This window comes from Anastrepha ludens, chromosome 3 (assembly GCF_028408465.1).
Source record: "Anastrepha ludens isolate Willacy chromosome 3, idAnaLude1.1, whole genome shotgun sequence".
Taxonomy (NCBI): Eukaryota; Metazoa; Arthropoda; class Insecta; order Diptera; family Tephritidae; genus Anastrepha; species Anastrepha ludens.
Genome location: NC_071499.1, coordinates 39013101 through 39039251, shown reverse-complemented (window position 1 = coordinate 39039251; position 26151 = coordinate 39013101). Strand labels below are relative to the sequence as shown.

General features: G+C 35.3%; 1 protein-coding gene and 1 long non-coding RNA gene across 3 annotated transcripts; one reads left to right on the top strand and one right to left on the bottom strand.

Moving 5' to 3' along the window:
* Positions 1–1262: 1262 nt before the first annotated feature.
* On the bottom strand, positions 1263–23077 carry LOC128857774 (uncharacterized). 2 transcript variants are annotated; one of them, XR_008453944.1, is made up of 3 exons: positions 22989–23077; positions 22602–22921; positions 1263–1351 (listed from the first exon to the last, which is right to left on the bottom strand). It is a non-coding gene; the product is annotated as an uncharacterized LOC128857774 (long non-coding RNA). The 2 variants fall into 2 exon arrangements; XR_008453945.1 differs by having other exon boundaries at positions 1268–1351; positions 22621–22921.
* Positions 23078–23166: 89 nt separating this feature from the next.
* On the top strand, positions 23167–25888 carry LOC128857772 (hexokinase type 2). The gene has a single exon (XM_054093523.1). The coding sequence runs from the start codon at positions 23852–23854 to the stop codon at positions 25607–25609; it is 1758 nt and encodes a 585-aa protein (XP_053949498.1). The 5' UTR covers positions 23167–23851; the 3' UTR covers positions 25610–25888.
* Positions 25889–26151: the final 263 nt, after the last annotated feature.

The window sequence follows — 26151 nt, the reverse complement described above, 5'->3', positions numbered from 1 at the left end:
TTTTTTTAAATATTCAAAATGTTATGCATTATAAAACTAGGCGCAAATTAGTTCTCCAGCTAATTATGCCCCTCATTACCTACTCTGAGGTGGTATACAGTAAACTTGACTCCACATCCTGCCATAAACTTAATGTGGCATTTAATAATGCCATGCGGTATGTATATGGGATTGGTAGACATGATCATATATCCGCCTGGCGAACAAAGTTACTGGGCTGTTGCCGTAACAGTTATTTGTCTGCTAGAAATTGCATATTTATGTGCAAACTTACATTGTTCACGTCCCCTCCCTACCTGACAGAGAAGTTGATACCAGTAAGATCTCGCAGACACAAAAAATTCATCGTTTCAACATTTAATTACCTAACATCCTCTAGATTATTCTTCATTAACGCTGTTAAAGTGTGGAACCCATTACCGGACACTGTGAAGGCTGGACTTAACAGATTTAATTACAGGGCACAAGTCTATAATTACTTTAGAAGTGTTTGACTACATTGAATTAGGGCAATAAATTTCTCCCTATATATTCTAATATCAACTTTTTCTTTTCTAAATTCCTCTTTTCTTTTCTTACTACCAAAGCCTTATCGTCTTACTATTATAGTTAAGTTACAAAAATTGGATTATTTATTAATGAACTAGTAGATAAATTTAGACTAAGTAACTTTCATGTTAAAATCATTCTAGTTATACGAGAATATACTAATGTTGAAGTACTTTTAAAGACCTTAGTCTTACTTTGTACTATTGATATAAATAAATAAATAAATAAATTCTTGGATTCTTGCAAAGCTCCTATAAGATTATTGCATGTTAAAAACCTGCTTTCCTATGGGAAAGCTTTGCCACATTGAATATTGAAAATGCAATTCATACATTACATTTTTAAACTTTATCACCTTCAAGCACCAAAAATTTGCTATTGTACCAATAAATTATGAAATCCTTAAAAGTAGAAAATGCGGTCGCAGTCCGCTCATTATTTTGTTTTTTTCTACGAAAGCAGGCCGTCCATATGCATGTAAAAGGTGGCAATTTGAAATGAATTGTTTTTGCATGGAAATGCAAATGCGAAATCCGTAATGTAATAACATAACTCTTGTGCGCCACGTAAACAAAATTCTTACTACCAAACAATTTGCATTAAAATTGAACAAAATTTATTATTTTTACAAAACTAATTTTTATATAATAAAAAATTACAAAAATAATTTTTATATAATAAAAAAAATAATTTTTATATAAAAAAAATTATTTCTGGAGTGGAGTTAACTGCTTCTTCGAATGTTCCGACTTGAACAATAAGAGGGAGTCTGCGATCTTAAAGACGCTCCCTTCCAATATACCTACAAGTAAAAAAACAAATGCATATAAGACACCCGGCTGTCAATTATAATCATAGCGCTTGAATGCTGCGATTCCATAAAAATTCTTATTTTGCAAGCAATATATACATATACCTATGTATGTATGTATGCAAAAGTAAATGGTATGTAAATTTGTAGACATTTTATGGTATGGTCTGATGCTTTGTCAATAAAATTTTATAATCAGCATTAATTGGCAAATAATGTTATCAAGTCAATTTCAAATAATTTTGGAAAAATTCACAAAAACTGACATTTGAGCGATAACGGCAAATAATATTAATTATACAGAAGCTTGTGTACGCAAACATATTTAAATAAATCAATAAATAAATATTCGCACAGTTCAGTGCGTCAGTGAATAGTTTTCTTAAATTAAATTAAATCCTTGACTGTTGAGAGTCAAAAGAGGCGTTCATTTCTTTATTTCTTGACTTCATTTATTACTTACATTTTTGATAAAGCACTTTTATATGGCTTAAGTTTATAATGGACAAAACGGCAGTTAAACACACTTAATTCCAAGTTTACGCTATTGAAATTCGTTCGCTAAGAGCAAGCGGATGATCCTCTAGATTAATATTGACCTCTCTAAAATTGTGGCGTAGAATTTTATTTGAATTTGTGATTAAAAATCATTTTTGGGGGGCATTCATGAATGTACCCACAAAATCTTATATTAAAAAAGTGATTTAAAAGTTGTATTAAACTTTGTTATCTCTCTTATGTGACCTTTTTATTCCCCATACCCTGCTAGTACACAATAGCAGGAATGGCGAACCTATTGCACACGTACCAGAGATTCGTTGTACAAAAAAGGGACGGCACGCGAGCTATACACTTACATACATATTAGAAACAAAAGCTCAAAATATTAAAATCCTAAAATGTTTGTGTTGCAGATGCCAATTATTTCTTTTCAGAAATACTAACAGTTTAGTTTGGGCTCCTTTCATTTAATTTTTTTATTATGTTTTTGATTAACATGAGTTTTATTTACATATATATCTCGCATGTGCGCCATTAAGTTTTCAAAACTCTATAAATTCCCGTGGCGTAAGGGTATCTTCCTTGTCGGGTTTCAGGAAACATTCGACATTTTATGACCGATCCTGAACGCATTAATAAGAAATTTGGCAACCTAAGCCTTTTTAAAGCAAGTTAATATTTGTAAAATATGCGCTGGGTATAAATAAAAAGATCGCTTTTGCCAGAACTTACACACTTACACACTTCCATACTTGTTTATTTATTTTCTCCACCACGTGACGAGTAGCCAGAGGCTCGTACCAACGTGTTCATCGGGCTGATAAATTTCGTGTATAATGGAATGAAAAGTGAGGCGTGTTTGCGAGAGATGCATATACATACATATGTACCGAGATACTACATCTGTATGTAGGTGTGTATGTATGTGAAACATGCGGTTTTCGGTATACCTGTATGTCTTATTAGCATTAAACTGGTTTTGTTAAGTTAAGTTATGGAATACGAGTTTGCATTAAGGCGAAATGAAGGCTTGACATGAATAAATACGAATTGTAAGCTGTATATGATATTTACTATGTATCAGAACCAATTAAATGATACGAGAAACTCGTGTTTCTTGTAAAGCAGTTATTTTTTAATAAACAAAGTTATAATTACTATATCTAGTTATGTAGTTATTGACATTTTTTTTTCTAAATCCGAATACACTGAGCTTAAAAATAAAAAATACAGCGATAAAAACTCTTAATTCGACGTTTAAGGGCCTGCTCATTAGACCTCAAATGTTTGCTATAACTTCATAGATACGAAATCGTCGACAATACCCTTTTTAAGGGCACCAATCAAGAATGAGGTATCATTAAATTGTGCGCCACCCGCATGCACCTTTCGTCACAACTCATCCCACACATTCTTCACAATATTTAAGTCGGAGAGTGAGGTGGATACGCAAAAATGTGTACTTTGCGGTTTCATGAAATCGGTCGAAAAATATTTGAGAGTGGAAGTGCAGAAGAGAAACTTTAACTCGCAAATAATTGAAGGCGTGTAGCTTTACTTATGCCATTAGGAGCTGGTTCACTTGTTACCTTAACAGCATAGGTAACAGTGAAGAAATTTTAAAAGTGGATTTTGTTTTTTCTTAAAAGATCCGCCAATACTTCAGAAATTACTTACTGAGATAAATGCTTACTGAAATAGAAGTGTTTCTATTTCTCTCAGTCCGATGCGTACCATATCGAAAACTTTAAACGTGTTTTCTTCGAAACTATTGTACAATATATTTTTCAAGTACACCTGTAACGCCGTAACTCATTGCATCCTATTTTTCTCAGCAGGTTGAGTGGAATTCGAAACCGCTCTGTTTCTTCTTCTTCTTTACATGGTTCATGTATTTTCATACTGTACACCACGTTTTTCCCGCAACTCGACACATTTCACATAAAATGGATGCCTACAGTGTGATTTCGGCTAATTCGATTAGTATTTTCATGACTGTTCAAATAGTTTCCCTGAAGTAGACCTTTTACGAAATCTTCTATTTGGCTGTTTTCCGACGTACATTTTGTGCAAAATAGAACTTAACCCTCTATCCAGCAGAGACTATAAATAATCGTCAAAAAATCATGTAAGATTCATATATCGTTAATTTTGGTACGCTAAAAACGAACATTTTTATTCACTTTTACTGTACCAAAAAGTGCACAAAAAGTATTACATGTGTATATGAAAAATTAGCCGTCATGCGGAATAACCGTCTGTAGACGGCCAATAAATACTTCACAAAAATCACTTTTATTTTTTCAGTTTCACTATAACTAATAGTTGCATTGAAAAATATACAGAAAAACATACCTGTTTTGAATTTTTGAAGAAATTTCTGCAATGTTTGGTCACTTTTTCACAAACGAAAAGATGAAATTTTTCAACTGTAATTTTTTCGACTGATTTCAACGACGGCCATTACTAAACTGGCGATAAACATCAAAACTAAACAAATGAACACTATAAACGATTTGGAACGGTTCCGTCATAGTCGTTTCAAGGCAGCCATGCCGGCTCCCACGAAAAAAGAAAATTACATATAAAACCCACGAGGGTTTTATGATGACCGTCTGTAGACGGTCTTAGTGGATAGAGGGTTTATTGTTTTAGATATTAAAATTTAAAAAGTTAAATATTTAATACTTATTATTTGTTTGAGAGCGGGATATAGCTCTTCTTCCCATCCCTTAGCACACTGCCCATTTGTTTAACGTATTTTTCCCCCTCATATAAGGAGAATCTTTTAATTATGTTATGCACCTGCACCTAGATCCTCCCCTTCTATGGACTTCTATGTTTTAAAGTATGTGTGTACACAATTTGACAGTAAAATGGTGGATCCACCACCCTCTGGTCAAACGTTCAAATACCCAATTGAAAATATTGGCTTCGTCTATTCGTCACTTCTCTTCCCACTCTCTTTCTGATCGGATCAGTTGAAGAAAGATTTGCGTATGAAAGCAAAAACAAAGTTATCGAGTAAGTTTCGCCGTTTCCTTCATAAAACTGGCATAACTCACTATTTTACAAACAAATGTAATTTTTCGCAGCTCTATTCCAGCGCTGCCAAGATATGTTTATTTATCCAGTTGCTTCATCTATTCGCCACTCGCTTACGTTTGGCGAAAAGAAGAGGCATTATGCCCCCATAGTAAGCCGCCAAATAATATGATATATATACATATGTACATTTATATTTGTACAAAATCTTTCACAAATGCGGTATGTTTGGGTCGACCTTAACATGTGACGCTATTTTCTTCAGTGCGCATTCTGCGTAACTACTTTGATGAATGGGAGTTAAAAGAAGTCAATTGACTGTGAAATATTATATTTCAATTATGTTCTGATGTATTGTTGATTGGTTTTTCATGATTCGAAAATGTTTACTTCTGACCTGCAAGAAAACTTCACATCGTTTGATATGCCTGCTTTGAGAAGAACTAGACAGTCATACACTTTGTGTCACCACGACTTTGCTATTGACAAATGAATATCTCATTTCGCTATATCTTTTACAATGTTTTATAAGATACAATATGGTACCCTATCTCTGGTAGCACCCAATCAGCTGCGCAAAATGTAAAAACTAAAATGAAATGAATGAAAACAGTAAACAACTCAGCGGAATCTTATTGGTGAACAGTGATGGGCTCGTCTACTGCAGATGTAAGTGTATGTGTGTGTGCATATGTCTATTTATACTATGTAATATACGTATGTATAAATGTATATATATTGCTTTTGAGCAGAGGCCAGAAGGCACCAGTTTCAGCTGTTTATCAACGACAAAATACAACAATATTTATTCCATTATGGTCAGCTGATTGGATTTTTTGCATCATCTATGATATACGTACAGTAGTGTGCAAAACCTAAGCATATTTTTTGCTGCCAAGTTATATATGAGAGCTTTTATCCAAGGTAATACTCGTAGCCGCCGTAGCCGAATGGGTTGGTGCGTGACTACCATTTGGAATTCAGAGAGAACGTAGGTTCGAATCTCGCTGAAACATCAATATGAAGAAAAACATTTTTCTAATCGCGGTCATCCTTCGGCAGGCAATGGCAAACCTCCGAGTGTATTTCTGCCATGAAAAAGCTCCTCATAACAAATATCTGCCGTTCGGAGTCGGCTTGAAACTGTTGGTTCCTCCATTTGTGGGGCAACATCAATACGCACGCCACAAATAGGAGGAGGAGCTCGGCCAAACACTCAGAAAGGGTGTACCTGCCAATCATATAGTACATATATATATATCAAGTACGAACTGTTTAATGGGATTGACTTGAGCGTAATCGCGGAAACCAATAAAAGGTGGTCTCTGACTACTAACTGCAGGGTCTCCAAAGCGCTCTGGCCGACTCTGAATCTAAAAAGGATTACAGAATCTTGTATTCAACAGATAAACTACCAACGTCCTCACAGGTGTTATATCTTGTCGCTGCACTATTGGCAATCTAGCCAGTAGATGGGTGTACCTCTCAATGATTTCTGCAGCAGTTGTCAAGATATAAAAATAAATTGAGTCGGTATAAAACCGCTTCTGTGAATGTCCTGCACCTCAAAGAAGTCGTGCCAAATATTTTGGAGATTATTTCTTTGAAGACTTGGAAAATTTGCGTCACTAGAGGCCCTAATTACCGTCTTAAAAAGATCTAAAGGGCTTAAGCAACTTAGTTAGGGGCTAAAAATCAAATGCAGGTATCACAATGGTCCTTAGATCCACCGAGCGCCTTGTCTTCGACAAGCAACCTGACTAACATAACCTAACCTGGGTGAAGTACCCAAACGCTTAACGCCAGCGACTGTTAGCTGCCGGAAAAATGTTAAGTGTAACAAAAGAGCTATGAATGGAATTGGAAAAATTGCAACTTATACATTTTCACTCGATTCATGAAGGTCGCAAATGGTTTTTATGACGCGTTTTTATGGCGAAAATTCTCTCGGTCGATTAATAGCCACTAATAAATCCACGAAGACCGCCTATATGTACGAGTACGTTTAACCAAGTTACTGTGATTATGCACAATACTGTACATATGTAAATACATATTTGCATTGCGCTATGAATTGAGCGGACATGTGATCTTTAATCGACTTTGGAAATGGAGGGTTATCAACTCGATTCAAAAATTTTTGTCACATTTGCTTATTCAAAGTCGTAGAAAAAAGGGCATCGACTGGTACTAACTACACAAGTGGGTGTGGAAAAATATATGTGCAATTCTATTGAAACTGATGGATGGTGAAAGGTGTGGGTATCATTAATGCGTGTCATAAGGTGTCAAAAAACTTATTTAAATCTCTTTATATTTATGGGAAATTCATCATTAAAAACGAAACGAGTTCTCCTTCAAAAGAGTGTTGAAGCTGGGGAAACAAGAGTAGATGGGAGTAATAAGTGAGTAAGGGAAATTAGTGCTGTGTACTCGTATATTTATATATTTGTGTAAAGTAAAAAAACAGTAAAATAGAGCATACATTTCGAATTCGGTTATATTTTGTGTGGAAAAGGGGTTTATCTTTTCAATAATGCATACATAATTTCGTATATACATTTGTTTTGCTGCAAATATGTATTAAAATTTCGGCACATGCACATACATACATGCATAGGTGGGCGGATGGGTGTGTGCGTCAAGCATGTGAAAATTTTAAAAATAAAAATTAGATACATATGGAACTACACTCTGACGACGAGCGTGTATATTGTACTTACTATACATACATACATATACACAAATGTATTTGCCTTCTTAACAGCATGTGTGGACGGTTTTTGTAGATTTTGTTCGCCATCCCACTTTTTCAGTTTCATCTTATTTTTTGGCGCGTTCATTTTTTCGTTTCACTTTTAAAACAGTCATATGAATATATTATGAATGTGTTTACTTATACATATGTATGCAGGTATGTATATATATGGATGTACAAATATAATATATTTTATGTGTACGAACATACATACATACATACCAATGAATATGAGGTCTATGTACGCATTTTCATACTTATATTATCAGTGCTACGCCTGATTTAAAAACATAAAAATGTATTTTTTTCTTATTTCTTTATATACTTTAATACTTCTTGTTTCATTCCAATTTTTGAATATAAACAGCGCGCCGACATTTTGTTAAATCATTTGGTGCAAGGCAATATTTCGAACCACACACATTGTTCAGTAGAGTGATTCGAATCTAAGCGTATAATATAAATAAGTAAATATAATTAAATTTATAAACATACGCACAAATTTCTAGTGACTGCTTTAAGTGACATTTTGCATTGCAAGTTATTTAAAATAACGACAAGCGTAAACAGCAAGCAACATTTCCATAAGAAACGTCTGAGAGGAGGTCTAATTGTGATAGTACCAGGCACCAGTAGCAACCAGTCATATTTTTCCAATCACTACGAACTATCGGAGCAGCAGATAACTTAAGCTGTTTTGCATTTAATTAAATTGAGACTATATTTAAAAAATACAAAAAAAACTGAATACATATATTCAAATATATATACTGTGAATGTTGATCGGCAATCGCATTGGGTGCGTGGTAATAAGCAGAAATTATTCGCCTGTGTGCATCTTGTCAGCAGCAAAAATTGATTTATTTAGTTCAGCGCAAGTTAGTGATCAACTCAGTTGTTAATTCGCAACTACGAAGTAAAATAAAAGTCCGGCGAGTTCGCAAATACCGCACAGTAGCCACATATGAGTTTATAAGAGTTCCTCTACAAACAAAAAAGTAAGTTTTTCCACTTATGTTTTAATATGCATGCAAATTCATTCATTACACATTGAAAATCATTCATTGCGCCATGCCAAAAGTCGTTTGAAACTCGTACAGTTTGTGCGTAAATTTTATTTTAGCTTTTAGTCAAACGTCGATAAATATTTAGGTATTGCCTTGTGTGTGGTATGAATTTGCACTAGCCTCTCGAATACCTGTTTGTGTGTTACAGTGGTGGGCATTTCGAAATTACCAAATTTATGCCACAGAAAATATTCAATAAATTTAGCTAGAAAAGATTATTTTAAGGTGTTTGTTGTCCGTATTGTTACAAACGAATTTGAGGGGAAATACCATTAAAACATCTCCATCTCCATTGTATGCAAAACGGGATTACTTATGGGACTATTAACAGTTGACCGGAGAGAGTGAAATGAAATGTTCCTCCTCATTGTTTAGATTTCCATATTTATGCGCGTAAAATACACAAACACATACATACATACATATCTCTTAACTTACCAAACTAAAAATCTTTGTGATCTCCAAAAAATTAAATATCTCTTCTAAACATACGTAAAAGTATTAAAATCTCTAACTACTTATTAATGCAGTAAAATACTAGTTTTAACCACCATTGTATATGCTACACATATGTACATATGTATAATTAAAAGCTGTGGATGTGTATAAACAAAACTGGTCGTTTAAAGGTCAAGTAAAAATTGTGTAGACAGAATTGGATTGTTTTGCATATTTTTCATGGTGGGTACGTAGCCTGGTGCACACTTGTGTACACACACTTGTACTTACACGTATGTGGGTAATATCTACTTTTCACATTTGAATATGAGAAACAAAAAATACTGAGAGAATTAGAAATACCTACGAAATAATATACATATGTACATACATTTGCTTGTTATGATTTTGTTTTCACAAAAGTAGAAAATAAATAAAAAAATTTATGTATATTAAATTAATTAAAATTTTAAATGTCTGAGCGTAATCGGTAACGAGCGATCCGGCATTTATATAAAAACAGTTAAAATTATTCAACAAGCGCTTGTCGTACCCTGTAAACGGTCATGCATTCCTACTGATCTGTTATAGGTATCGCTAAAAATGCAAAATTTTATTGTTTTATAGAAGTTAATTAGATTAGCAGTGAACTTATCACACTTGAGGCTAGCATAGTTTTGCATAGCACAGTGCTTTTAATAACTGTAAACCATATTAACCCACCTATATGAGAGCATATTACACTTATGTATGTATGTATATGAAACGCCCAGGAACTTCTTCCAATTCTTGTCATAATCAACAGCTTGCTCTTAATAGTTCTTTTGCGTCCGTTGCGGCAACGCATTTTACCGACGTGTCGTGGAAAACGTGCCGCGATGCCATATGAAAGTATTGCCGCATATAAACAAAAAAAAACAACACATTTGTTCCTATTGTGAAAGCAAATATAATATTCGTTGTGCCTAAACAGGTTTTTGTTTTATTATAAAATTAATGCTTATTGAAGCAAAAGGGGGTTTGAATAGAATTTATGGTATTCGTAGACGTTAGGCGCGGCCATAACTTCGAGATCGGCACGCACATACATTTTTCAGAACAATTTGGTTAAGCCTAGCCTTTCCTGTACTCTTTCAATTAATTTAAATTCCATTTATTTTCTACATTTCATTTAATACAATAAAAAACACCATCGATAAGAATTTGCGCTATACAAATTTGATATTTTTCAAACATTTGCCATTTTCGCCGCACTTACCGTACGGCAAAAGTAGAAAGTTGCCATTTGGGCATATTAAGTGGCGCCTTCGACTCAAATACACATAAACTATATACATATTTTGCTGTCAGTCAAACTCGTTACCGCAACGGAGCCATTGTGACGGGCCTATAAGTTGCGCGCTCTTAAATGGCAGGCTGGGTATACGTTTTTGTCTATAGTTTATAGCTAATGCTTAGGGTCACTCAGACATTGTATATATAAAAAAATTTGACACAAATTCATTGTAACTACATACATACATGCATATGCAAGTGACGGCATAGGTCTTAAGTTCTATTTTTTTTTAAATTAAATGGGACTGACATCGCTTAGTAAATAAAATAAATGCGATTATCTTACAAAACTATACATACATACCACACTTAGAGCATTTAAGTATGACTTGGATAACAACCACATCCGAACCTTGACAACCAAGCTTTTTGCTTAATGTTCGTTTTATTGATTATAATTCATTGCGGCTATTTAATATTTGTATTTTTGTATTTGGGATGTTTTTTTTTTTATATTTGAAGAATATATCCAAAGTATTCAAAATGACAAGCTAATTAATCAAGTTTTTGTATTTGTGAACAAATCATTGAATTTAAATTGCGGCTTTTTTTTAAGGCGAATATTTTTTTATTTACTTGGGAATATATAACAAAACATTTATATCATACTCGTGCTCTATTAACTGTTGTTCTTTTTGAGACATCCCACGTTTGGTTCACTGCTTCTAAATCACGAGGATTAGGACCCTAGAGGTATTTCGTGGACGACCGGGTCGGTCGTTTTTTTATTTGAGGGTTCCATTTCAACGCTGTTCTGCTTATGCTTTCCTTGCCCTTTCTGAGAGTGTGCCCGATCCTACGCCATTAACGACCTCTTATCATCTTCTGGATTGGTTCTTGCTCGGTGATCTGTCACAAGTCGGCGTTTCGGATAGTGTAAGGTGAATAAACATATAATCTGAAGGTATTTGTTTGGAAAGCTTTGTAACTTCCGCGTAATGCTTCTCGACACCAGCCGCTTTTCACTGCCATACATACATATGTATGTATAAGAGTGTGGATTTTACACATGTGTTAAATATTCTTATTTCAGTTTTCTGTGGAATTAGTCCACTTTTCCAAATTGGCTGTAATCGCCCAAAAACTGACCTAGTTTTACGCAGACGATTTTCTGCATCTTATTCAGCTCCTCCGTTAGTCGATACCCGCCTACCGAGATAGCAGAAACTTTCAAAGCAGTATGCACTGCTGCTCCCTCGATTACACTATTGTTGGGATTTGTGTTATTGAGTCGCATTGCTACCACTTTTTTGCTGTTTATTTGCAGGCCAACGTTTCATGCAGCAATGAATAGTAGATCGATTTTGGCCTGCATGTCGGAATAGATGTATGAAAACAGGCAAATATCCTCAGCGTAGTCGGGGTCATGTAGTTGGCGGGATGGCGTCCAAGTGATGCCTTGGCTCCTTTTATCTACTTTTTGCATTACTTCGTCAAGTGGCGAATATGGAAGATATTCTTTGTATTTAAAGATATATACTTTTTTTTGCAATTTATAAATTGGCTTACACACAAATTTGTATATCATTTTTAGCTTAAACGACATTTTGTAGTAGTTAAATTGATTTAATAACTTTGTTAAGTTAGTTTAGTTCATTTTTACTTGAAATTGTTTTGCGTTTGCTTAAAAACGAAATTCTTCGCTTCTTCTAGCACAAGAAGAAAATGCTAAACACAAAATAAAGAAGTGCTTAGCAAAATAAACGAATAGCGCTCAAACCGATTGTGTTTCTACATGACATAATGTCCTGAAGGGTGCTGAAAATGAAAAGGTTTTTTTCTTAGAGTGGACTTCGCTCTTTGGAAATTGCAAACCTACGGCCTCAAAGTGCATTTCTTTCACGAAAGGCTAATCATAAAACCATCTTTGTGGGACAATATCAATAAGTACACCACAAATTGAATATGAAGCCTGGCCTATCAGCTTTTATTTGCGCTATTAATATTTTTCGAAAGAAACAAGCTCACTTATATGCCAAAAATCGAACCAGTTAACACAAAATTATATGCAAATTGCATACATACATACATAAATACATAAAAAGTATACACGAAATATGATATTCATTATCAATGCAAAATATGTGTTTTTAAAATTAAAAAAAAAATGCTAAGACCGGTTCAACAAAATGGAAGCTGAAATTCTTTGCAGCAGAAAAGCAACTCAAAAGTTGTTATATTATATTAGTGCGGCTGTGCTCAAGCCCATTTGCGTCAATTTGCATTAAGCATAAACAACTTTCATCAATGCAGATGCTCTTAATATTTGTTATACGGTATTCTAAACACATTTGTATTTGCTAATAAATATTTTGCTTAAAAGTGCTGCGCATATTTCTGCAAACCCTCTTATTTTTGTTTGTGTGTTTACTCTTGGCCTTCTTCTGTGGCCACATGAGTACTTGAACAACTCTACGTCAGCGAGTATTGAATTGGCATATGAAATTGCGTAGGCTCCAAGGAAATTGTTTTAGCTAAAATATGTTTTAAATAAAAAATATTTCTTGCTGTTTTTTGCATACATACATACATATATGTATGGATGCTAAATAAGAATATAGCGGAAATTTTTCGATATTTCCATTGTTTGGCAGAAGGCCAAAAAATATCCTGACGACAGTACTTTTTTGCGCAGAAATAAGAAGCACGGGACACAAAAACAGTGGGTGTTGTGACGCGGCTTTCTAAGCTTTTCACTGCCCGAACACGCACACCTAGAAACTCGTGTTTACATACACATACATATAAATGTATGTACACATGACTTCGCAAATACTACAAAAGCTTTTACGTACTTATGTATGTATGTATGTATGTATGTACATTCATAAATAAACGTGCGTCATAGCAGCATGCCATGTGAGTATCTACACGGCACCAAACGTATCGCAGTGACAGAGCGGCGTGTAGTATAAGTAAATAGTATTTCAACATTTTAAAGCTATTTGCAATATTTTTAAGATACGAACATATATGAGCTTCACAAAAAATGCAACTACATGCATACATATGTAGGTATATTATTATTGAAGAAAGGTATACATTTATATATTTTTGCACGAATCGATGATCTTAGGGCTGCCTAATAAAGACTCAAAATCCTTTTCTTACCGTATTCCTGTCAATTAGTGAGTCAGCTACATAAAATGTGTTGTTGTTTCCTTGACTTCTAAATGTAGTCGCATTCTGTTTTACAATCAGTACACACCCAATCTACTTTTTAGTCGAACACGAAATTTATCATCTCATCAAGTAGTTTTTCGATTGTTTTATTTGTTTCCATATTAAGTACCGACCTTATCATGGTTATTTCGGAAATAATCAATTTTTTTTGGCGTTTTAAATTAAAACTCGAATCACAAAATCATGATGACACAAAAAAAAAAAATAAGTTTTTACCAAAAATAAATACATAGCTGATTATATTTTTTGAAATCAGTTAATGCCACTTTTGCTCATATCGTAAGTAAAGAACTTGGGTGACAGTTAACTTTCAAAGAACAATAATATGTTCGAATGGACATACATATGTACATATGTATGAAAGAGTATACATGAAGAGCAAGTGACGATGAAATAAAGAATATTTAAAAACACTTAATTTTAAACTGTGTGTTCTAGGTTTTTCGAATGTGTAGTACAAATGGAACTGTATCTCTGCATATCAATAAGTTTGTATGAATTTTTTATGCACGCAATCGATAAGCTTTGCACTTTTGTCTTCTCATTTCCATTGCGCGCCAAATGAATGCCCTTTTGTGACCTTCGTGCACATCGAGATTAGTTAAAGCAGAGTGTAAGCAACAGCGAACGAGCCCACTTTCTGGTGGCGCATTAATGAACCGACGTCATGCAAAGGCAGCAAAGGCAAATAAGAAAAACCAACAAAAACCTAGCCAACCGCACAAGCCGAACAAAAACAAAATATATGTACATATATATGTCCATATGCACATATCTATATGTACATATACAATGTCCATAAGTATAAGTATATATAAATATGCACACATATTTGTTTGTGCTTCTTTATATACTGGTATGCCGATAAGAAATATACCAAAAAATAAAATCCATTGAAATTGTGACTTGCAAAAGTAGAAAAAAGCTACCCTGCGAAAAATTGTGCAACTAATCTTTAAAAAGAGTACTGGGGGATTTCGCTTCATGGCTCAAAATTCAGACTAACCTCACTTCATACCAGTTCGGGTATAGAGGGATACAATCACTTTCTTCATAGGACATGCTCAACCAAAAGGGAACAGTTCATTCCATACAAAAAGATTGAAAGTGGCAGTAGCCGCATGTTCCTTCCCAACTGATCCCGGACACATCCCGTACAAGTCACAATTTTCGCAGGTTACAGTCATTGCAAGAGCTACAGATAGTAATAATGTGCATGTATATTGCAAAAAAAACAACAGCAAAGTGCACATTCCGAGCATTTGAGCATACGTGTTCACATAAGAAAAAGTATAGTTCAGACTAATTGCGTATATTTATGTGAATGCATTTAAACTGTATGCCAGTGAAGAGGGCAGGTTTATGTTGAAAACCTAAAAAATGTAATTTTCAACCTTTATCCCATGTGTACTCACAAACATATGTACATACATTTTACATGAATGTAAAAACATATACCTACATACATACATACATATGTATATCACAGATGCATATACATATAATATTGTGTATGTATACTTTTAAAGCCACGCAATCACAATGCGCATACTCGTGCAAGCGCCGTCAGACCAACCTCCAGTATTCGAGTCGAGCCCCCTTAACTGGATTTGGTGAATAATGTCGTTGATGAGGGAAGAAAGAAGGTGGGTAAGAGAGTAGAAATCGAACAACAATGGCATAAGAAGGAGAAGAGCGGTGCAAACAAGCGGAATTCTTTAAAGCAATAAATGGCAGCTGTAAAGACAACAATGAACAAAAGATTTGTTGAAGAGAGGAATGTGGACAAGAGGTAAACCAGATACCGAGACCGCTTAGTATTTGTGTTTGTATAAGTAAGCAAAGAGACTGACTTAGCTATTTGCAGCAAGCAAAATTGTATGTACTAGGCGTAAAGTCGTCAGTAAGTTGGTGCTTTTGCTCAGTACATTGGAGCGCTCATATTGGCGTTGCGGAAGAATGTTGGGCGACAAGCAAATATGTATGAGTATATACATACATATGTATGTACATAAAATGTGCATTTACATTTATACACACATATACTACATATGTATGTATAATGTATAATATGAATACGGCAAACTGTTGTTGTTGTCGTCGCACTTGTGCAATGTAATTCGACGATTTCTCATTTCTATTTTAACCAGCTCTGAGTGTTTAATGTATGTACATATATATGTATATGTGTATACATACATACATGCGTACCTAAGAAATGCGTACATAATACATGTGTTGCTCCATGAGAGTGTGAGCTGTATCCAGTCGTAAAGCTCCACATCGGCTGTTGTAATTTCACAGAAAACTGATGATATTCCGTTGGCAGATAACGAGCTATGAGAATGAGAAAAGAGAGATAGAGAGAGTATATGCGTTATACATACTTATGTTCGTATGTATACCATATTGAATGCTAAAAATTGTGAGCACGTTTTGCTAAAATACTGTTAAAGCAAACTCCTCCTTCCCTTCCAAAACATTATTGTCTATAAATAAGGGGTGTTTGCGGTTTTATACATAAGTTTAAAAATAGCAGTGCAGAATAAGTAAGCATGCAAGTACATACGAGTATAGGATATGTACGTACATATGTACTCGTCAGCATCCTGTGACCAGAATAACACTGAATGAGGAATGAAACTAACTTGGGTCGAGATGGAAGAGGGAATATGTATGTATGTATGTACCCGCATCTTGCTTAACCACGTGGTTTTACGTGTGTATAACAGTTAACATACTGTTTATTTTTCAAAATTACATTTATGACGGCAACACCGATAGACGGTTTGCGCTATGCTGGCAAGTGATTTAAAATACATATGTATTTCAATATTTACAAGGCTCAAGTCTTAATACATACATACATATTGATACATTCACCTTAACACGCATAAACGCTTTCATACATTGCATTTATACATTGTTTGGCAAAAACAAGGGACAGAAAAAAGATATATGTAAATATTTATTAAAAAGAATTAAGAAATGTGTATAATTTGCAAAATGGCTTAACAAACAAGACCAGATTGGCTGGATACTAAGTATACTATTATTATTTATGTGTGTATTTTTAACAATAATGTGTTGAGAACAAAAAATAAAAAGCCAAAGAATTTAATTTTATGATTTTTTTTTTAATTTTATTAAATTCTTTCAATGTCCTAAGTATCGGAGCGTAAGAGGCATACACCGTTCTAACCCGTTCCAAAAAGAATGAATTGGGTAATTTAAAAACAAATGCATTCTAAAAGAAGAGGGGAATCAACTACTATTCATAATATCAGAAATAAACCAGATCGAAAGAATACTCCTTCTATTTCGTAAAGCGTCATTTAAAATAATAAATATTTAACACATTTTAGCTGATGGCAATTCACAAACAAGCACTTTGAAAACATAAAGAAAATTTTTCAGTCCCACTTCCGCTATATCGTGCTTTAATCGCGCCTGCATGGTGCTGATAAAAGTTCAGTCATGCTAGTTTCAAAGTTCATGTATGCATACATGTACATTTACATATTTATTTGTATGTACAAATACAGAAATGTGGTGGGATTGTAAAATGCGCATACAGCGCATACACTTTCTTTTATGTGAAGGATTGATTGGGCGATAAGTTAAAAACAACAAATAAGTGACAACTATGATTGTGCAGGAGACCGATTACACATAAAATGAAATTGATTCCCCATGATCAGCAGTGTTCAAACACTTCGTCGGTATTTGTGTGTGTGCATACACACATATAGTACATATGCATATATCATACATTGTCGACCAGATTATACGATACGCTGATTCATTACTGAAAATTTTATCACGTAGCCCATAAGACACAACAGATTTTCAATTATCCATTCAGTATGAAAATAGAAGAGTTATTATTTGGATATGGAAGGGTATTATGTAAGAATGTATTTAAGGAGACATTTGGAAAATATCATTTATCATTAAAAAATTGTAGATGCTCTACTACAAAAGCCAATAAACCGATAACAAACCCCTTTCGAAATACATATGAATGTATATGTGTAATTTAAATATAAAAAATTAGTTCGATATAGAAAGACTCCGGATACATTTAGGTGGTTTGGGTTATCATAAGAGGACTGAGATAAATTCAATAGGGTGGATGTACATATTTTTGGTCACCGTTTAATAGAATTGTCGTTTAAAATACTTCAGTTTGTTATTAGTGAATCGATTTTAATAGTGATGTAAACGCCATATTCACTTTAGTATAATATAATTAATTCTTGTAAATAGAATTTAATTCTTTAAAAGGAACGAGATTACAACGAAATATTCATTTAAGTATAAGCGACATTGGCTTCATTTAGATTTTTTATAATCGAAAAACAAAAGAATTCTGCCTAGAAAAAATCCAACTGATTAAGGAAATAAGCTTATTTTATATATTGTACATATGTATGTATGTATATGCATGTGTTAGGTTAGGTCAGTTGACCTGGCTGGCTGAAAGCTACCACATAGACCTATTGATCCTTAGTGTTACCAGATGGAGCTAGACATTTACGTTTATTTGTCTACGTCTTTTGTGAAACTAAGTATACTTTGGAGCTCTATCCCCGAGATGTATTCTAACTTCTCATTGTAAAACTCCTAAGCATTTTAATCTGGATCTAACTAATGCAAGGAAGGTGTTCTAGCGTTTCCCTCTTTTCTAGTTCATTGCAAAATCTGCAGCTATCGTTGTTTGTAATTCCTATCTTGCATGCGTGCACCGCTAGCAAATTGTGGCCTGTCAGCATACCTACGATAGTTCTGCTTGCTTTTCTAGACAGAGCTAGTACGAATCGGAAGTATTTATCTGCACTCTGTGTACACATGATTTTTAGCGGTTTTGCAAGTGGCTAGACTATTCCACCTCCTATCTATCCGTATTTTCATGTCCACAGCGATGTCGTTGTATACCGTATTTAAAGGTTTCAGTATGTCGTTTTCTTGTTCGAATTGTCTGTAAATAGCGCTTTTGGCAATCTCATCTACAATTTCGTTTCCTGCAATGCCCTTTTGTCCGGGTACCCAATAGATATGCAACCGTCTATCACCGGCTAGCCTCTCTATGGCTTCCCTGCTTTTTAGAACATTTTTAGATGAAATTTCATATGAGTTCATTGCTTTTATCGCAGCTTGGCTGTCAATGTATGCATGTGTATATGTATATAAAAATGAAAATCTGTATTCTAAAATTTTGATATACCTTTAAGGACTCTCAATCACAATATGAATTGTTTCTCTTTATGGGGTTTTCAATCGCGTTTGGAATTTTTCATCTTTCTTTCAACCACAATTCACATATCTTGCCATTGATAATGACAAGAATTTAGTACTAAAAATATTTCTTCTCCCACATTAAATCATTTGAAGTGGACTTTTTAAGCCCTTGTCAGCTGATAGTTCGTATAAGTGTTTTGATAATTAGTAGCGAATGAGAAACTGATTACCCTAGCTTTTCTGAACTTGGGAGCGTTTAATGTTAATAAATCAGTGCTGACAGATTTCTTATTTCCCCTGATTACAGCATCCCTTTCACACAATTCGTAGAATTAACACAAGTGGTTACTTTTTTTAATGATGTTAAAAATTAAGATATGAACTTAAAAAACAATAATAATAATTTACATAAATATTCATAGTATGCACATTTGGGTAATTATTCTGTTCCAAATAATCCCAATTCGAATATGCTGATACAGCACCAGTTGCGCACCACATTTTGTCTAATCGTCTATTGCGTTTGCGTTGCCAATGTAGGGTGTTTAAAAGCAAACGCCCACTGGGCCCTCGTATGTATGTTTATGTATGTATGAAACTGTCGGCAGAAAATGCAAATACACATATATTACTATACATATAAAGCCACATATTCCGAAAACCTGTCACTTATACGTATGTATGTATGTATCTATCATAATCCCCGCCACCGCCTACCTATTTACAAACATATGACTGATAGCACATACATACATATACTCGTGCATACATATACATACATACATATATACATATGTTTGTATACCATCACAAATTCCGCTCAACTAGGCACCTACCTATGTATGTATCTTGACGACCGTCATTTGATAAGCGGTGCGCGCGTATTGCTCTGCCATAGCACGTTTTACGCAAATTGTATTCACAGTTGCGAAAATATTTATGCTGTTTATGTCGTCTGCGAACGAACTATTTTTAACATTCGAAAATACGTGTTTAAAAGTACATATTCAAGTTTAAGAAAAAATAATAATTTTGTGGCTCACAACAGTTTGTAGCCATAAGATGTGCATCTACCTACATACATAGGATGTACGTACATATATACATATCCATATATGTTACATATGTATGTATAAGTATATCGTTGAAAAGTGAATAAGTCCTTCAAAACCTTCAAAGCCAATTGAATGTCAGCAAACTTCTTATGCTTGGTAATTGGATGAAAACCTTGCATTATATGTATTTACTGCTGCGAAATTTAAAATTTTTTTTGCCATTCAATTGTTTTGCATGTTTTGTTCTCTTTCTTACAATACAAATATACATACATACGCACATATATATCCGTATATATTTATGCACATCTGTACATGTGTGCACTTTTTCTGGATACATTGTACTCGTATAAGTACATACGAGTGAAGTATCGCGTACGCACCAAATTGTTGTAAAGCCTTCATGGAGACATAGTATAAACGTAGCGCAGAAAAAATACTGAAAGCAATAACTAAGGAATATGCCAAAATAGAACGCCTTGAATCACCACTTCGTGTATATGGCATCCATATTGGTAAATAAGATGAATATACGAATTCATGAACGTTTCGCTTTTTGGAGGTCTGTGCACCACTCACTCGGTTAAGTGGTTACTGACTGATGCATACTGACAGTCGAATATTTGCGTTTGTTTACTTTTGCGTATGGCACTGACATACATACATACATACATATGCACAGCAATTGACCAGTATTTAATACCTGTTTGGGGAAGTTTGCTGCTGAGCTGTGGCACGTACGGCACAATTGCATGCAAGAGCAAAAACAAAAGCATTTTGAACCAGCAACGCAGCTATGCACATACATACATACATCATATATATATGTGTATGTATGTACATATATACCCTGCATATTTGTGCTCATATGAAAGAAAAGATTTAGTCGAGTTAAGTGAGACTGAGATTAATAGCCTTTTAGCGGTGTTAAATCTTGCAGATCGCAAATATTTTACTTTTCAAGCATTATCTTGAGTCTTTATTAACAATATTAGCAATAGTTTCAGCTCACAGAGTTTTCGCCACAACAAATTATCATAAAAATTACTCAAAACTAAATACATATATGTATGTATCTCATAACTGGCACTTTCGACTCCGGCTGTTTATCCAAATAACTGCAGATACGTATTGCGAATGTGTGCGTGCGTACATTTACCCAATTGTAATCTTACACAGTCACATTCACTTGTGCTGTATGCACTTACAAAAGGTGTTTTTAATGCATTTCACGTTTACACACACAATCGAATAGGAACGAGCCCCGATTCCTGGAAAACAAATACGAACGTGAAATAAGTGGAATAAGCCAGGGTATTTTTCTTTAACGGCTATTATTTTTTCTATACAATTAAAATCACAAAGATTATGCTCTGAGTAAAAACCCCCGTTGGCTGTTGAAATGTGGGTACGTGAGATACATTCTCAACGCAAAATTATTGATACACCGTGAGAATAAAATGAAAACAATTAAATGTAAAAAAGTCCATAGGTAAAATGAATGGTTAGGTTTAAAATCTTAATAAAATAAAAAATAAATTAATAAAATAAAATAAATAAAAGATTAACATAAAAAAAGTTGAACCAAATAAAATAGAGTATGTGTGTATGAAACATACATACATATGTGCATATTTAATTGAGTTCAACTAGTGCCTTTCGTAATGTAATATAAATATTCATAATCATATTTCTTATAAATAAATAAAATAACTGAATTTGAAAATAATATGAAAGAATTATGTGTACGTGTATGTGAGTATATGCATGATTCACCAGGTTTTCCAATAAGTAATACCCTGCAGCCGGAGCAGGGCAAAACACCCAAACCTATAAAATTTGTTATTTTGAACATTGAAAGCGCCCAATGATTATTAAAATATTATTGTCTTATTACTACGAATACATACTTGGACTTCGTGCCTATACGATCAATTAGTTGCTTGTACTTATAAAAAATATGAAACAAAGACGAATCTAGCTTGGGTCTGCATTCAATTGCAAACCAATGGGGCTTACACACATACATATGCATTTTAATATGTACGCGTAAAGTAAGCGGTATATTCATAAATAGCCAAAATTCTCTATTAGCTAATGAAATATCGAGTAATTTAAAAAAGATAACACATTTATAGGTTGACAACAGCAATGTCTGAAGTTATGTTTTGAACTTTGGCAACACACATGCGAAATGAGAGCGGGTTGGGCGTGTTCGCAATAGTTTCGAGTATAATTGGGGCCACATCAATATGTTAGTATAGGCTATAGAGGGGGGTAAAAACAACATTCCAAGTGCAAAACTGGTATACTAGTATCATACTGTACGAAATGAGAGTGATAGACAGTTAAAAGCATAAAGAATATGTATGTATGTATGTGTTTTTATAAATGCGAGGTATGTGTATAAAATATTGAGAGTGAACCAAACGCGCCTCCAAACTGAACGTATAAACATATACACACCCAGTGTGTATGTATGAATGTCAGCACGTGTGCTGCGAGCTTAATGCAAATACATACACACATATTTAGATGTACATATAGAAATGTGGTATATACACGAAAGGCAAGAAAATACGAGTTTGTGAGTACGCAATTATATTATACATACATACATATGTATTATACTCGTACATTGCCGTGTTGGCGAATAGGTGGGTAACTGCGTGTAGTTGGTCGTGGGTTGGTAGATTCGGCATACACTCGCACAGACGCGTATTTGCCCACTTTTTCTTTGGAAGTTAGCTGAGTCATGCGTACTCGAACGCTCTCGGCTCTCGTATTTTGCTTCTCCAGCTAAATTACCAATCTATTATTAGTATTTGTTTTTGTTATTCTGGTGTAGAGGAATAAAATGCTCAGACGTATTTTACTCGTATGTTTTTCTCCATTTTTTTGTAGTCTCTCTTCCATAATTTTCAATACTATATCCATGCTAACATATACATATATATAAGCATTTTTGTACTCTCATACCTTTATACAATACATTTTATACTCACTCAGTACGTACAAGTTACTAATTGTCAATTTTGACCTTCAAGGTTCCTTCAAACTCAACAACGGAGCCGCCGCAACGAGCTGTGAGCTGTGAAAACGAAACTGAAACGGTTATTCAACCAACAGACTGAATTGATTCCGAGGCGAACGTTTAAAGACGACGGTTGGTCGAGCGGGAAATTAAAATATCGTGCAAACCAGAAGTCTAAAGAAAGAATTTTGAAAAGAAGAAAACTTAGAAAATTTTACAGTGGAAATATATTTTATAAACTCCACATCACTAAGGACGATCATTAAGCATTAGTGTTGCAATACCGAAGTGCATTTTGGGATAGATTCGTGTGTGATTCGTGCATTTATTGGTTGTGTTTAATTTGTCTTTGCATTCGTCTGCATTTTGAGCAAAACAAAAGCCAACAAAACACAATATACCATACCAAAGTATTGCGAATACGTAAAATCAAAAAGTTGCATATCCAACAACAATTACGTCTAAATTGCATCAGCAAGCAAAATAAGTGTAAGAGTACAAGTAGAAACTAGAAGGTAGAAAGCTTTTAAATACCTTTTGAAGAAAAAGTGAGCCAAGAGGAAGGTATAGGAGTCAAATATCAAAGCTAATAGTGAAAAGACAACCCACTATTGCTAACTCTCTTGTTCACAATATATCTGGGAGATATTGCAACTACGCGTATACCCCACAGCAGCGCGCAGGTCTTTAGCGAAAATAAGCGAAAACTATTTCAGAGTAATCAAAAGCTGTGAGAGCATTTACAACGTATTTGCGAAAAACTAATTGCGGAAGCAAATAAAAAGTGAAAAAAGTAGATACCTCGTAGTACAAAAGCTAATCAAAGAGGGAGAGATGGAGAAAGATTTGAATGGTGCAATGCAGAGCATGTCTATTAATAGCAACGGCAGCGCAATTGTCAATGGCTGCTGTCGCGGCTCCGACTGCATCGTCAGCGACAAGCTTTCGTGCCACAGTCAGCAACAACAATTTGGCGGTTGCAGCAACCTGAGCAACAGTCAAAACAACGGCCATTGCGTGGCTTGCAAGTGTAGCGGCAACATTAAATCCGCGGACGAGACAGATAACATACACGTTGGCACATTCGGCAACGGCGCAGTTGGCAGCGTAGCCAATGTTACATCCAGTTTTTCGTACAAACCGACATCTGCGCAGCAGCTACAGCAACTTCAGCAGCAGCAACTGCAGGCACAGCCACAAATACCATTTCCACCATACGCTAACGCTAGTGTCGCGGAAAAATACAAAATGGTTCACGAGTTATGTCAGCAATTATTGTTAACGGACGAACAAATCAAGGAATTAACTTATCGCATCCTGCATGAAATCAAGCGCGGCCTCAATAAGGACACACATGCCAAAGCCGATGTCAAGTGCTTCACTACGTATGTTCAAGATTTGCCCAATGGCAACGAGCGTGGAAAATTCTTGGCTCTCGACCTTGGCGGTACCAACTTCCGTGTGCTGCTCATTCATCTTAAGGAAGAACACGATTTCCAAATGGAATCACGCATTTACGCCATACCACAACACATCATGATTGGATCCGGTGAGCAACTCTTCGATCACATCGCCGAATGTTTAGCCAGCTTCATGTCCGAACATAATGTATACAAGGAGCGCCTACCACTGGGTTTCACCTTCTCCTTTCCTCTGCAACAATTGGGACTCACCAAAGGTCTATTGTCCACTTGGACGAAGGGCTTCAATTGCTCTGGTGTGGTGGGTGAAGATGTTGTACAACTTTTAAAGGACGCCATTGCGAGACGTGGAGATGTACAAATTGAAATTTGCGCTATCTTAAACGATACCACAGGCACACTCATGTCATGCGCCTGGAAAAATCACAACTGCAAAATTGGTTTAATTGTGGGTACAGGATCGAATGCTTGCTATGTTGAACGCGTAGAAGAGTGCGAGCTGTTCGAGGGCGCAGAAAACGGTAAGCCACATATGCTGATTAACACCGAGTGGGGCGCTCTGGGCACTAATGGTATGTTGAACTTCCTACGCACCGAATTCGATGATGAAATTGATAGACACTCGATCAATCCGGGCAAACAGCTGTTCGAGAAAATGATTTCTGGCATGTACATGGGCGAACTGGTGCGCTTGGTGATTGTAAAATTGGTTAAGGCAGGCATACTCTTCAATGGACAGGATTCGGATGTGTTAATGACACGCGGCCAATTCTTCACAAAATATGTGTCTGAAATCGAAGCCGACGAACCAGACAATTTTACCAACTGTCGCATGGTGTTGGACGAATTGGGCCTGAATGACGCTACCGATGAGGACTGCGCCAATGTCCGCTACGTCTGCGAATGTGTCTCGAAACGTGCAGCGCATCTAGTATCCTGCGGCATTGCGACCCTCATCAACAAAATGGATGAAAAGAACGTGACCGTAGGCGTTGACGGTAGCGTATACCGTTTCCATCCGAAATTCCATTCGTTGATGGTGGAAAAGATCACAGAACTGGTCAAGCCAGGCATTAGCTTTGACTTGATGTTGTCCGAAGACGGTTCCGGTCGTGGTGCAGCGCTTGTGGCGGCGGTAGCGTGTAGGGAGGATAACATTATAACGAAGTAGAGGCAATCAGCCGTCAAAAAGAGTATGTGAGTACGCCAGCAAGCGATAAAAAGGCGCAAGCTACCAGTGCCCCCCCTCCCCTACACAACATATGTATGTATACATCTGTACGTGAATTAGGCTAACGCTGACACGCCAACACAATAACAGTAACGTTAATTCTTATAAAAAAGTGGCGGCCGTCACACAATTTAAATAGTAGAAGTAGTGATGTAACAAAAACAACAAGAAAACCACAAAAAAAAACGAAACAGAAACTATGATGCAGCAGCAATAACATTACTTGGCGTTTTACGCGCAAACTCAGTAGTGAAAGCAACAAAGTGATAGCATAAAAATAAAACAGGATACAAAGGATGGAGAGGAGTGCTGTGTGTGGAGTAGCAGTGCAGAGCAAGAGTGTGAGAGATAAGGAAGGCCGCAGGCAGCCCTCCAAAGCGTGCAGTGATGTGACGAGTATTGCCGCAAAATTTGTAGATAAAATAGCAGCAACAACAACATAATCAAACAGTTGTCACTCGTTTTGTATATTTGTTGATTTT

Coding starts and splice junctions, on each gene's coding strand:
- LOC128857772 (XM_054093523.1), top strand. CDS start 23,852: ATGGAGAAAGATTTGAATGGTGCAATGCAGAGCATGTCTATTAATAGC.